General features: G+C 41.2%; 1 protein-coding gene across 1 annotated transcript in view; it reads left to right on the forward strand.

Moving 5' to 3' along the window:
- LOC126547921 (ATP-binding cassette sub-family A member 2-like) overlaps window positions 1-13,657 on the forward strand; it is a 292,596-nt gene that overhangs the window by 13,321 nt on the left and 265,618 nt on the right. The window contains exon 3 of the mRNA XM_050195975.3: window positions 11,373-11,484. Within this exon, the coding sequence (XP_050051932.1) occupies window positions 11,373-11,484 (112 nt within the window). The remainder of the gene's footprint in view (window positions 1-11,372; window positions 11,485-13,657) is intronic.

Here is a 13,657-nt window from a genome sequence, read left to right on the forward strand (position 1 = left end):
TTTGTCCGTGATGCGTCCATGATGTGTCTGTTGTGTTAATCAAGCTTTAACAGCATCGCCGAAAAGAGGGGAGAGAGAGAGCAGCTGGCTGAAGTTACAACATAGGCGAGTTGTGCATCAGTGCAAAGACTTTTTGCAAAGATTTTAGCGCTGTTGTATGCAGCTATTTCCACGGCTTATACGCGTGGTCCTTTCTTTTTCTTTCCTGGCTGTTGTGATTGGGGGTGTGGGTTGTACGTGCAAGAAATATGGTAATAACTGGTGTTAAGGTGTGAATTCTATTTCTGTAAAGAAAGGTGCCAAGAAAACAGGGAAGTTTATATCAATATAACTTTTATGTTGTGAAACGCCCAAATCCAATTTTTGCAGTACTAAATGATCATGGTTTGCTCTTCATGTGTGTGAAGTTCCGTTAAATTTAGATTTATTTGGTGGGGGGGGGCGTTTCTCATAATAATTTTTTAAGTTTGTTCATTTAGCTTGTATCATTCACATACTGCTAAACGAGTGCTTTTTTCAAGGTACGTAGGCTCAACATACAAAACCAACTTCTAAACGTTCTTCTAAACGCTCATGCTTTCATCAATTCTCTGTAAACCAATATTTGTGTGACATTGTGCGATATGAAATAGGTAAATATTCACCTTCATATTGCCACACAGACGAACTTTCTCAAACTACACATGATTTTACGACACTTTGTGGCCAGAAATAGGACTGTTGTGCATCAATCGGTTGATCTCCTTGCAAGACTGCATCTAGCATGCAACACAAGATAAGGACAGAGTTAAAACCGATGATCACAGGTGCTATCCTTGTCTCTGTCCTTGTCTTGTGTTGTGCGCAAGATGCAGTAATGTAACACCAACAAGCCCGAACTTACATAATTTCTCGTTGCAAAGTTGCAAAGCTACTTGATTGTATAGTATGTAAGCTGCAATATTTTTCAATATTTTTATGTTGGTGTCATGTTGCAAGACGTTCATGTGTCTGTCAAGGGTGGCCTGTCTGTCAAGGGTGGCCAAAGTAAGCACTTTGCTTCACTAATATTCCGTCTCACGAACTCCGTGTAGTGCCGTGAAAGTTGTGGGTCATATCGGCCAGCCAGAAAGTAATTGGAAAAAAGACTCCTTCATTTACTAAACATGGTTTTTGGGCCCTGGATGTGATATGCAAAAGCAAAGACACACATATGCACAAGGCACCCACCAAAATGGCCAAGGAAAAGTTCTGTTAAGTTTCTTCATTGTCTGCCACTGGTTGCCCTCAGTGTAACTCAACAGTGTAACCCAAACAAATGGAATCCTCATAGAATTATTAATAGCACACAATTGGCAAGCTCTCCTTGTTTCTCTGGAACCTGCAGCCAGCTCTTGTTGCTGGCTGGCTGACATGAGCCTCAGCCTTCGCTGCACTTCCCATTGGGGGGGAGTAAACACCTTCTGTGTGGTCTGTTGCACATCAGTACAAAGTGCACTGTTGCCACTTAGGCAGTGCTCTTGAGCAGGGACCACATGGATTCACAACAGTCCAGAGGGCATTATGCTGTTGCTGAGGTAGCTCGCGTGGGAATGGTTTGACATGCAGCTTCACAAATCCTTTCCTGGAGGATGTTTATGGCCCAAAATAGCATGCCGGACGGCTGGAATCGCGCATTGTGTTTTCTTGACAGATGTTTTCACTGTTCCACGCGGGCTAATTCCTTTTCTAGATACTTTGTGTATCTAGAATTCGTGCTGGTCTGGGACCAGGCCGAATTTTTCTTCAACTGCGAGGCTTTCCTTTCGAAGAATTCGTATAGGTTCCCTTTGTAGCAATTGCTATGATTGAGTGGATGTCTCATTTTCCATTAATGAGGAACTCTAAGTAGTCAATGAAAAAATGTGAGTACGAAGGTGGCTGGTCAGTGCCGAGTGGCTAGAATCATGCTGTTTTCATTCTTCTTAGTGCCGTATTTTCCAGACTAGTAAGTGGCATATTTTTTACCAAAATTTTCCTCGGTGTGTTTTATACAACAGTGCGACTTTATGCATAAAATGATGCATGCTGGCACAACTAATATGGCCATCTTTTTATTCTTGAGCACGCCACACTACAGAAGCAATGCAAGCAACGTGCCTACATCTCTAAAACTTATTCAGAGGCTAATGACACCGACCCAGCGACGCTGCCGGCCAAAGTAGCTGAACTTTTCTACTGTGCCGGAGGATGAGGCCATCGATGGCTTTGAATGAAGTGCAACAAATGTTGGGTTTCAGCACTTGAGAGGAGTGCTGGTAGAAGATTTTTTCTACTTGAATTTGCAGCTCATAAAAATTTTATTCACAGAAATTTTATCACCCTCAAAAGGATAAGCACGGCATTTTGCGAGGAGTGCAGAAGTGAGCATAATCGTGTTTCATCATGCCGACCGAGTTAAAATAGGCCCATCTTACACATCAGTGCGACTTATATACCAATTTCTTTCTTCAAAATTCGCGAGATGTGGGTGGTGCGACATGTAATCCGGACAATACAGTGCTTATCTGGAAAATGGGTGGTGTTGTGAACCAAACTATGCTGGATCGCACCTCATAATGAATGGGCCAAGCTTCTCAATCCTTGTGAAAAGAATGACCCCCCCCCCCCTTTCCCCCACATGGCCCTCAGAAGAGGTACTTACTGCTCATGGTTCAAACTTTTGACGCATCATGGAGGCCTGCCCGCACTTCACGTTTATTTTCTGAATTGAGATGCAATAGTGTATCTCTAAAGAGTTTTAGCTTCAAGTAAAATTTGCAACACAGCTGAGTCAAATTTTTGTACTTTGTCTACATGATCTGCTGTGTGTATTATGTTTATCAGGATTTGCCAAATTCTATATATTTGCCATGACACTGGGCTTTGTACTAAGCTATAACTTTTTTTTTACTACAGGCTACAGTTATACCATGGGGCTTTCGTCATTACCTAATCTTGATGCTTTGAGTGGACGCTACATTCGGGTACAACTTAAGAAGGCAGGAGAGGACCCACCCAAATGACTTAAGCGTGGCAGCCAATTGTCTCCGCGACTAAAGAAATAGTCCCGCTGACGAAACTTGGCCCAGATAGAAGCGCGGGCTGCCATGTTCTCTGTCGCCAGGGTCACCAGCTGTCCGGCTCATGACGTCAGTCTAGAGTGCGTGCCCATTGGTAGAGGCTCATGTGCATCTGCCTTTGAGGGGCAAATGTTGCTGCCTTCTAAAGTTGTACCTGACTATAGTCAAATAGCACAGTGTGTCCATTTTCTTTCTTTCTTTTCTTTCTTCTGAAATTCTGACTGAAGGTTTTATTAGTCTTAAATGGTTGCCATTAGATTGTTGACAAAAACCAATTCCATTCAGTATTTCTGATGCAGAAAAGCAATCTTATTCCAAGCTATCAATCTTTCCAAGACAGGGGAAGAAGCTAACTTATCACCTTGTTCAAAACATGTTTGGCTCACAAACAAGCACTAAGAGTATGAAACCCTATACAATGCATTTTTGCCATGAACATTTCATGCTTGATGTCATTCTGTTTCTACATGTGGTGTACAAAAAGCTTTCTATCACCCTTGACACCATTTGCATGTATGCTCTCAACGGTTATTTGCAAATCTATGGCAGGCATGATAAGCAGTTCTTTCTTCTCAATCCGAGCTGCTTCCACTGTCAAATGGCTGTTCTGCAGTTTCGCCACTCAAATTGTTCAACAGGTTTGTAAGAGCTGAGTGGCGTTTTTTTTTTTAAATAATGTGATAGCATTACTTTGGTGTTTTCTGGAAAGGCGTGTAGTGTCTTTTTTCATCTACTTTGGCACTTTAATAAAGCAGTCCTACACTTATTCATCACTTGACATTTGTGACCTGCTGTGACTTGAAAGAATGAAATGAATGTGAATATAAGATAAGCAAAATTTTGCAAGTACACTTCTTTATATATCTAATTTGATTAGCAAAAGATGTCGGACATTGTGCTATAACAAACCATAAGTGCATAAACTGGCGCCACAATCTCCCCAGACCTTCTTTCCTCATTCCTTCCACACTTTTTGCATGACTACCCTCACCTTTAATACAGTGGACTCTCCTTAAATGGAACCTCAAGAGACCAGGGAAATTGGTTACATTTATCAGGAGGTTCCATTAACTGAGAGACAAAGCTGAATACAATTGCATGAATGCAAAACCAACCAACCAACCATGAAGATGGCATTCCGTTTAAGAGACAGTTCCGTTTAAGTGATTTCTGTATATCGAGATTCCACTGTACTACTGTGAGCACGAGGTTGGCCTTTTTTTATTTGGGGCAACATGGATCCAGCTGGAATCTTGCTTACAAAATTTGGGCACCCCTTATTGGTATGCATACACTATACATACTCAACTGTCATCGACCAGAATATTTCAAGGAGCAGGATATTTGAGTTAAAATGAATTGAATTCCATATATTCCTTAACAGCATAGCGAGGAAGACTAAGGAAAAATCTGTAATTACAGCATGATGCGAGCCTGGCCACCTTCTCAAGTTGCTCCAGGATATTTCCTTGACTAATTGATCCTGCTAAATTTGCCACCATCAAAATATAGTTAATGGATGTAAATTGGTGCAAGCATGCAGCACTGAAAAAAACTGCGCATAGCTATGTGAAAATTATCACTTTATTTTGCACTTACCAGCAATTATTTTGTTTACTGTGCTATACTGTTATACAAAAGACAAAATAAGAGAGAGAGAGGTGAGAGACTTACATACACATGCGCTAGCTTTCAACTGTTTTCAACTGGAACAATGTTTACCACTAGCCCCAGTCGAAGCCTTATTGAACTTACCAGCAATCCTTACCACAAGGTGGCATGCAATTAGCAAGGTAAAGTTGTAGGCCAGTTGGTAAGACATTGGTTGTCAGGTTACATGTGCCATCTTCTAGAAAAGCCATGATGTTTTTGAATAAAAATTCAATTGCAAGTATCGCCCTGTGTTGTCGTCTCCCTCCGTCCTGTGTCTGTAGTGGTTTTATTCACAATGCAATTAGCACATAGAGCAGTAGCAAAAGTGTTAAAATGTGTGTTTTAGGCAGCTTAAACAGGCACTTCAAGCCTAATAAGCACTGCAAATTGTTTTAAAACCACAACCTGTTTTATGTATTGAATGTGGGTAGCGCATTTTCATGGTAAGAAATCTGACATAGCTTTCGCTGCTGAGGGTCTTAAAGTTGGCAACCGTATTGTGCAAGCTATCACTTCGCAGTGCTTGCTGTCTATACAAGAAGCAGCCTTTTTATCAATCTGCTTACTGCAGTCAACATGCTTAATGCATTCGTTCTGACACAGTGAGCAGGTATTGTATAAGTAATAGTTCAACTTTCCTGTTTACAAGGGCACATCAGTTGGATGAAGCACAAAAAACAGAAAACAAGCCAGGAAACATGCTAAAAAGTTAATGAGAGAAGCTAAAATTTGTGCCTAATGGATTAAAGTCAACAGATGTTTCAGTAAGAAAAGGAACCTTAAATAGTGTATGTTTACAAAGATTTGTAAATCTTGTGTAAGAACAGTACACATGATTATCTTCTCTTGGTTTTGCAGTTCAAGATTGTTCCCCTTCTCGCTCAGAATAAACTTGTAGGCTGAAAACAAGTCCTGAGCATTGACAGAGATGATGGGAGTGTTTCTTTATTTCCGTGTGTTTGGCAGCTTCACGCACCCTCAAATTATTAAATGTTCACCTGTAAGGAGCTTGGAAATTTCTGTGAGCAGAAAAAAAGTCAGTTTCCTGTTTAAAGTGCAACTGTGGTGATTTTTTGACCATGTCAAGGTAATGGAATACTTACGTTCCTGAGACACCCCTGTCACGCATCTGATAGTAGGATTGCTACGCAAATACGAAAATTATTTTAAATAAGCAAAAAACCGTAAAAGCGAAACTGAAGCCTGACCAAGCAGCCGAACGAACCTCTTCGTGTGACGTCGCAAGTGTTCCTACCGGGAAAAGCGCCCAAGGCATGCCAGTCTTGCCCGCTGGCAGTGAAGAGCAGACGCTCGGCTGAATCGCGACTGTGCCAGACCTTTGGGTGGCAATGTCAGCTGCACCAGCTCTTCGGATCTGTCAAATATTGACTGTTATGATTCTGACAAATTCAATAGCCACGAATCGCCGTTCGCATTCGACCCGCCACCACGAGAGCCAGCGCCTATGCACTACATATCGTGCTGCAACATGAAGACCAAGAGCAGCCCTAACCACTGATTTTATACATGCTGCTTGTTATTGTACGTGTTTTACCCCTTCTCAGTGAAGCGCTTCGTATGCTCACTGTAAGATATGGAGCATGACTTTCCGCATTTGTATCTCACAAGAATGCTGCTGACAGTCCAAAGCACCGAACGGTGCATTTGTTTACATCGGCAGCTACAGCGACCACTCGTCATTCGCTTGAGATATAATGCTAGCTGCTCATCAGTGACATCAGTTAATGTCAGGACACATCAAAACAGGCAGATTTTGTGCATGTAAGCACCGTTGCATCACTCTGAATCGTGCCGATATGAGCGACCACGCACCTACGAAAATATCAAGCCGGAGACCGTAGTACGGGAGCATTGTTATGCTGCCTGCGTATTATTCTTCGTATTCTCTTCATGTACGCAATATGTTCCGTAAAGTGGACATAGATGAGGACTTTGTGCTGATGATCATTCATTTAGAGAATGCGTAGTTTTCTCATGGAAATGCCGATGCCAGTATAGACACCATTGGCAGCTGAACGAGTCGGTTGTTTATGTTGCTGTATCGAGGGGCCTACGCTTGCTGCCAGTTTGGGATACGCGGCAAGCAGTGCACCTCAGAAGCTAAATAATAAGTCTGCATGACAATATGTAAAAATACACCCATTTAGTGAAGTGCCGGTGAGTTCGGCGGGCAGCTTTTTGTCGAAAGTGGAAGTGTACCGATGTCGATACTGCTCCGTGTTGTTGCTTCTCGCCTTTTGTGTGTGCACTGTATGAAATGAGGAATCGTTTGTTTCAAATCCGTTTGGTCAGAACTGAAGTACAGAAGGAGTTTTCTTCATCCTGATGGCCTAATTAGCTTCAGGGCAGTCGCTCAGGTCCGCCAGCAGCTGCAGCAGCTGACGCCGCATGAACTATGAGACTGTGACATATAGGCTTAACCTCGGCTGAGCGCGATCGCCATCGGTTCAAACTGTGTGTGGATGGCGAGGGCTGAAGTTCGTGCAGCCGACACAACACCACTTGCCTCCCATCTCTTGCACGTCTACAGGGAACGCAACTTCTCGCGACAGCAACTTCTCATGCCATGCGTGCACCAGCCAGCTCACGGTCGTCGACTCCTTGTTGCTCTCGTCGCTTTTGTCTGCATGATCCCGGGATGCTCCGTATGGAACATTCCTCACGTCGTACACAATGTGGTCTCTGAGGAGGAGGCTAGGTAGGGTGTTCGAGGCAATTAATTGAATTCATTTGTAAAAAATCTGTGCAACTCCCAAACCTGCTTTTTTTGAGGACATGACGAAAGTGTTCAGAGGAACGCACCCAGTAAATTTCATCGACATCCGTTGACGTAGAAAAATTGCCGGAGTTGCCCTTGAAAACAAAACACAAACTTTGCATAAACTTTTTTGATAACTGCTGCCACACACAGTATGGATTAAGTTTGTGCTATGGTGCAGTAGCTGTGTCATGACTTGTGAGCTGTTCACAAGAACTCTTCCTTAAGTGCTTTTAATATATCGCTATGGCTTTATTTTTGCAAAGTGTTTCTTTTTATCACACGTTGAAGCACAGTAGTATGCATCTCCTTACATGTGCCTTTTTAAATAAAAAAACGGGCGAGGCTAGTGGAAGGGGCAGAGTTTATTGCTTCATCTACTGCAGAGTTAAGATGAGCTGTCATTGATTTGTCTGTACAACCACAAAAGGAGTAGAGGTGCTGAAAAAGGGGATCACGTAACTACAGTGGACAGTACTTCCAGAGAACTTTGCACACTTCCACCTAACACACACGCTGCACAATCTGCAGTCAACATCTCTCCAAGCTAAAGTATGCTCTACCTCCTTCTCAAAATGTTGCGCTTTTCTCTCTCAAATCCCCACGTGCAGTCTAACATGCAGTTGCGTGTCCACTGTTGAAGATTTTTGATGATCCATTTCTCTGGCATTGCTAACCAGTGTTAGGCATATAGTGAGAGTGATATTGTAATACTGGGGTTACTGGTCTATGACACATGGACAACAGAAGTAGAAAAGGACAGGACGTGCATAGACTCAAATGAATTTTATTGGGTGAAAAATGACATATATATACAAGTCATCTGACAAGCTTTCCCACGTAGCAATAGATTGCAGGGATTGTGAAAAAGAGACAAAGAAGGTGTTCCTTCCGCTTCTAGAAAAAGCAGACATTTTATTCTGTCATGGGGATTGTCGTACGTGGGAGCTGTTTGAGGCATTGTTGTAAAGAAGAAAGCGCGTGTATGTATTAGCGATCCCTCCATTGTGCTTGCTGATTGTGAGGTGCAATTTCTGGACATAAGATTGTGACGGCAGCGATTTTGGATGGCCTATCAGCATGATGACGTCGTAAAAAAATTGTATATATATGTCATCTTTCACCCAGTAAAATTCAGTTGTGAGTCTGTGCGCATCCTGTCCTTTTCTACTTCTGTTGTCCATGTGTCTTAGCGCATTAACCCCAGTATTACAAGATGAACTTACACCAACTAGCCCAACTTGCTGCTCTTCTGCAATATAGTGAGAGGCCCTCAAGAGCTCAAATAACATTGACAATGCAAGTGCTTATTTTCTGAGTCACATTGCGAGGTACATTGTCATTGGCAACAGCATCTGCCAATGCTGCCAGGTCTTGTGGAAAGAAGTAAGCGAATGTGGTTTTGAAACAACAAATAGCCCTGCCCCAAAAAGTATTTTCAGGGGTTTATTATTAGGCATATATAGGCACAGTGGACTAAAATATGCATTTATAGGCACAATAATGCGAGTGCTGTACCACTTCATAACCCATAATTTGTGCTTGCATACCAAAAGGGTGGGGCCCTGACGCGTGGGTACAAAATCAGGTCTCTTATATTGTCTTATATCTTATATCAGGTTATTATATCGTACAAGCACCACCTACTTAATTGTTTGGTGCTCTGTAACAAGTTAAAGGAAGCAAATATGCAAGCAATGGGTGCACCTATTGTCAAAAAATTTAGGAGCCATTGCACTCTGTGAAGGTGGAGGGCCAGTGAAGCTGTAGCACATCACACGCAGTTAGACAAGGGTACATGTATTTATTTTCATTATTTGGTAACGGGAGTGATGATAGCTTTGGGATTACTGTCGTATACACTGATTGGTTTGGTTACAACCTTAGACAGAATCTTGGCCGAAGTAAAACCTATACATGACTGTTGTTGAGTGGTTGAGTGACTTGGATTAGTGTGTCAAACCAAACTCTTCTAGCACAAACTGAGTGAACCATTCCTTGTCTGGTTTTGAAATGTTCGCATTGAAGCCTCCAATGATGATCACAGGGGCAGTGTCATCGCGGCTAACCCATGCAAAGCGCGTGGTCACGAAGTTCTCAATATCGCACTTGAGTGTGCGTGGAGATATATACACAGTGGATATCACAATTCCATCTTCCGTTTGTACAGCACAGACATCCCCATAGTTCGTGGCATTGTCCTCTTGCGAGTCAAGGGTGTATGGTCGTACATATTTTGTCCTTTGTGTATATGGAAACGCCTCCTCCTTGTGAGTCCATGTGCTGTTCACAAAGAATTCCAGTATACCTATAAACTTGAAACAGTGCATCTTGATTTACTTATTTCATTTATTATTATTTGTTATTATGAGGGGCAGAGTGCTTGAAGCCTGTTTCACCTCTGTCACGGGTCAGCCTGGTATTGCACTATCTCTGTGATTGGCCCATGCTCATGTTTTATTGATGATGCCCAAGCATGAAAAACACATGTAAATCTTGATTGATTTGTTTCATTTATTATTATTATTATTATTATTATTATTATTATTATTATTATTATTATTATTATTATTATTATTGGCAGTGTGCTTGAAGCCTGCTTCACCTCCACTGAGGGTCGGCCCGGTATTGCACTATCTCCGAGGTTGGCATATGTTCACCTTCTTTATTGTTGATGCATGGACACGAAAAATAAATGGAACCCTAGCCGCATACAACACTGTAAAATGACGTAAGATGACCCACATCACAGAAGATGACTGCATGAAATGTGACAGGGCTCCTAGACTACTTCTGACACTCTGCAACTTTGGAATGCTACCATGAGAACTCTTCTCACTTGCCAGCACTTTAGACTTTTGCAGATGCATTGGGACCTCCACCATATGGTCCAAAGTCAGCTTCAGTCATGTGCTTAGTGGCCTGTCTATTTTTCAGAATGAGTGTACCTGCTGCTGCATATTTATTTCGGTTACTTTGTTACAGAGCACCAAATTATTAAGTTGTTGCTGCTTGTACGAAATAATAAAAAATTAAAGTATTTGTATTACACACACATGTCATGTGCATAGGGTGCCCTTGCTTTTACTTGAGCTAGGGTTTAAAATTTTGCCAGTCCATTATAGGAGAACGTGACTAACAGCATGTTGTTGGCCACTCTATGGAACAGGTCACACTATTTTTTGTATTCTAATTGCATAAATAGTCTATATTTTGTACCGATTAATTTCCCTAAATAATAAATTTAGGGGTAAGCTTCCTATGAGAAAGATGTAGAACATTCCAAAAAATATTGCATTTAGCAATATTTAACTTCCTACCTATTGCACAGTAATAGTTTTTCGTGTCGTAAGGAAAGCCTGCGACATATGAAACTGCACATGACTACCTTCCTGCGATCTGCAATTGCAGTGCTCTCAAACAGGCTACACATGGACATTCAGTGCTTTTAACCAAGTGCAATGTGGCTGAGAAAGTTTCAAGGCAGCAATGATATTTTTGTCTTCTTATCACTATCACGAACCACTTCATTGTTTCTTTTGGCACTGCAAGCAAGACTGAAAGTTTCCATGAATATAGAGCTCTGAATGACTGCTATCCCTTTAAGCTATTCTTACTGCCTCTTTTCCATATTAGGCTGAGCATACTTAGCACAGAGTATTGGTGCGCTTAGCCTGGACCACAGCAATTTTGGCATAGAAATGTTTCCTAGGCCACTTGTGGGGCAGGTAGGAGTGTTTGTCACATTATTCAACTGAGTGGTGTACTGATGCTACTAGTGTAAGCATGGTTTTTTTAAGATTGCTCTGTTTCATGTCCTTAATTCTTACATTCAGTTGCAAACTTCTTTTCTTGCGCAGCCTCTTTTCCTGCCTTCCCATTGCCATCAGCTGGAGTTATTGCTGTGATGCAGGCATTCTGTGACAATGGTGTAAGAGACAGCAATGGCTTTGCGACATTTCCTAACAGCACGTAAGTATGTTGATTTAGGGAAGATGGCAAAATACTTTGTAAATTATTTAAAGACAATAACAACTTTAATTTCTGTGGAAACATTTTTTTGTACTTTGAAACTGATGGCTGCTTTTATTTTAATTACCAATATGCTTTGTTAGGTTATAATAGAAATAAAAATGATTATGCTTTACATTGACAAAATGAAATAGATTATTAGCAGTTCAATGACTTCTAATTTTAAGGAGACATAAAAAGAGCTGTTAAACTATACAAAGTGACACTCTATGAAAGTGGGAGTAGTACTAATGTTGCAGTTACCTCGTGTGAATGCATATTGGTATTGACCTGAAGCTCCACCACTGAAGAGGTTGGCACCGCCATTGGCATGGCGTTTTAGCTATAGGATCGTGTAATGGCGGTCCCCTTTTCCTCTGTAGTGGTAACAAGTGTGAAACTAATCTCTTTCATAAAACTGCGTTGTTACCTTGTCTCTGTTTCTTAGTATCCTTAATGATGGTTTGTTTTCCGAGATATTTGTATGACTACACTAGTAGGAGAAATGTGCTTACACACACCCCTGTCCATTGTGGCAGTTCAGTGTTTGGTGCTAAAATATTGGATATGATCGTGTAAAGCCAACAGTCAGTGAAGCCAAGGAAACCACTAGGGAAATTAGCTATGGATGTAAAAAATAATAAAGAAAACGGAAATGAAAGGGGACAAAAAGAGAACTTGTTGCCGATGGGGACCGAACCCACAACCTCCGCATTACACACACGTTGCACTACCGATTGTGCTATGGCGATGGCTATCAATCCGTCCGCTAACTTGGGTATTTATATTTACTATATCTAGCCCTGGCAATGTTAGCCAGCACCACTTGGAGCCATGGTGGGTGTATGTGAACATTCTTTTCTACCCAATGGCATCACATAGCATGATAACTTGTTGCTGGTCTCCACCGGCGACAAGTTATATTTTCGTCCACTTTCCTTTCCATTTTCGTTATTATTCTCTACATTTCAATTACAACCACAGCTAATTTCCCCAGTGCTTTCCTTGACTTCATTGGCTGTTGGTTTTGTGTGATCATGATTAACAAAACCGAGCTTCGCCGTTCCCTTTCTTCTAATATTGGATATGTGTAAACAAAGCTGATAAGCTTTCACAACATATTAAAAGACTTATAAGCAAGAGTCTGCAATGGGTTTGGTTATTTTATTTGGTAAATGGCCTTGGAGTGCCATTTAAACATGCTTTTGCCAAGGAATATTAATGTGTTAGCATTAGGAGTGTCAAAGTGGAAAAAAGGTACGTGTGTGTGTGTGTATGTCTCTCAATTGCTCTTTCGCTATATATATATAGTACAACTGACGGTGGCCTGCTCTGGACCACCATCAGTTAGTTGCACTTCGCTCCTCAAAAAGGCAGGATGTGTGTCAAGTGAGCTTAAGAACACTTTGCAGTGGGGTGAACACGGTTTGAATCACGGATCTGGGACTTCAAAGAGATGTGACGTGATGCTAATGAATTTCTCTCACATTTGCCACTGAATTGCACTGAACTGTTCTTTTTTGTACAAATCAAGAATGAACGTGTTATGTTTGTATAAAACACAACATGAACAGGAAGGCATTAGCCTTACTGCACACTTACTTGTGATTAAGGGGATTAAGGGGGGGGGGCACACCCATGAAGGTTAACTTTTAAACTGCTGGCTTAATCTTCATAAAAATTGTAAGGGTATGTTCAGAACACTAATGTTAGGCTGAGTGCCAAATTTTATCATTACAAAATAATTTGTTGGAATTAAAACTATTCAAAAGTTTAGGTGACTATGGTTAGTCATAAAAGCTAATGTTCTGCAATGACAAGAAAGTTCAGAATTTGTGTGCCTTTTATAACATTAGGAAGGCCCAAAAAATGCTACTGTGAAGCCATTTCTTTATATTTCAGTAGTTTTCATATAAAAGAAAAGTTATATATAATTGGCACTGATACAACTGCACTTCCACCTTGTGTTTGTACTTTAACAAGGAAGGCAAAACTTTATTAAAAATCCCAGTCCATAGTAGTGTTCTGCATAAAATTTAACCCAAGAACACTTTGTAAATCGAAGTTTATGTTATGTTATATAAAAACAGTGGTTGTTGAAAACTCGGACCTTGCTAAAAAATGCAAGATTATG

This window comes from Dermacentor andersoni, chromosome 1, assembly GCF_023375885.2.
Source record: "Dermacentor andersoni chromosome 1, qqDerAnde1_hic_scaffold, whole genome shotgun sequence".
Taxonomy (NCBI): Eukaryota; Metazoa; Arthropoda; class Arachnida; order Ixodida; family Ixodidae; genus Dermacentor; species Dermacentor andersoni.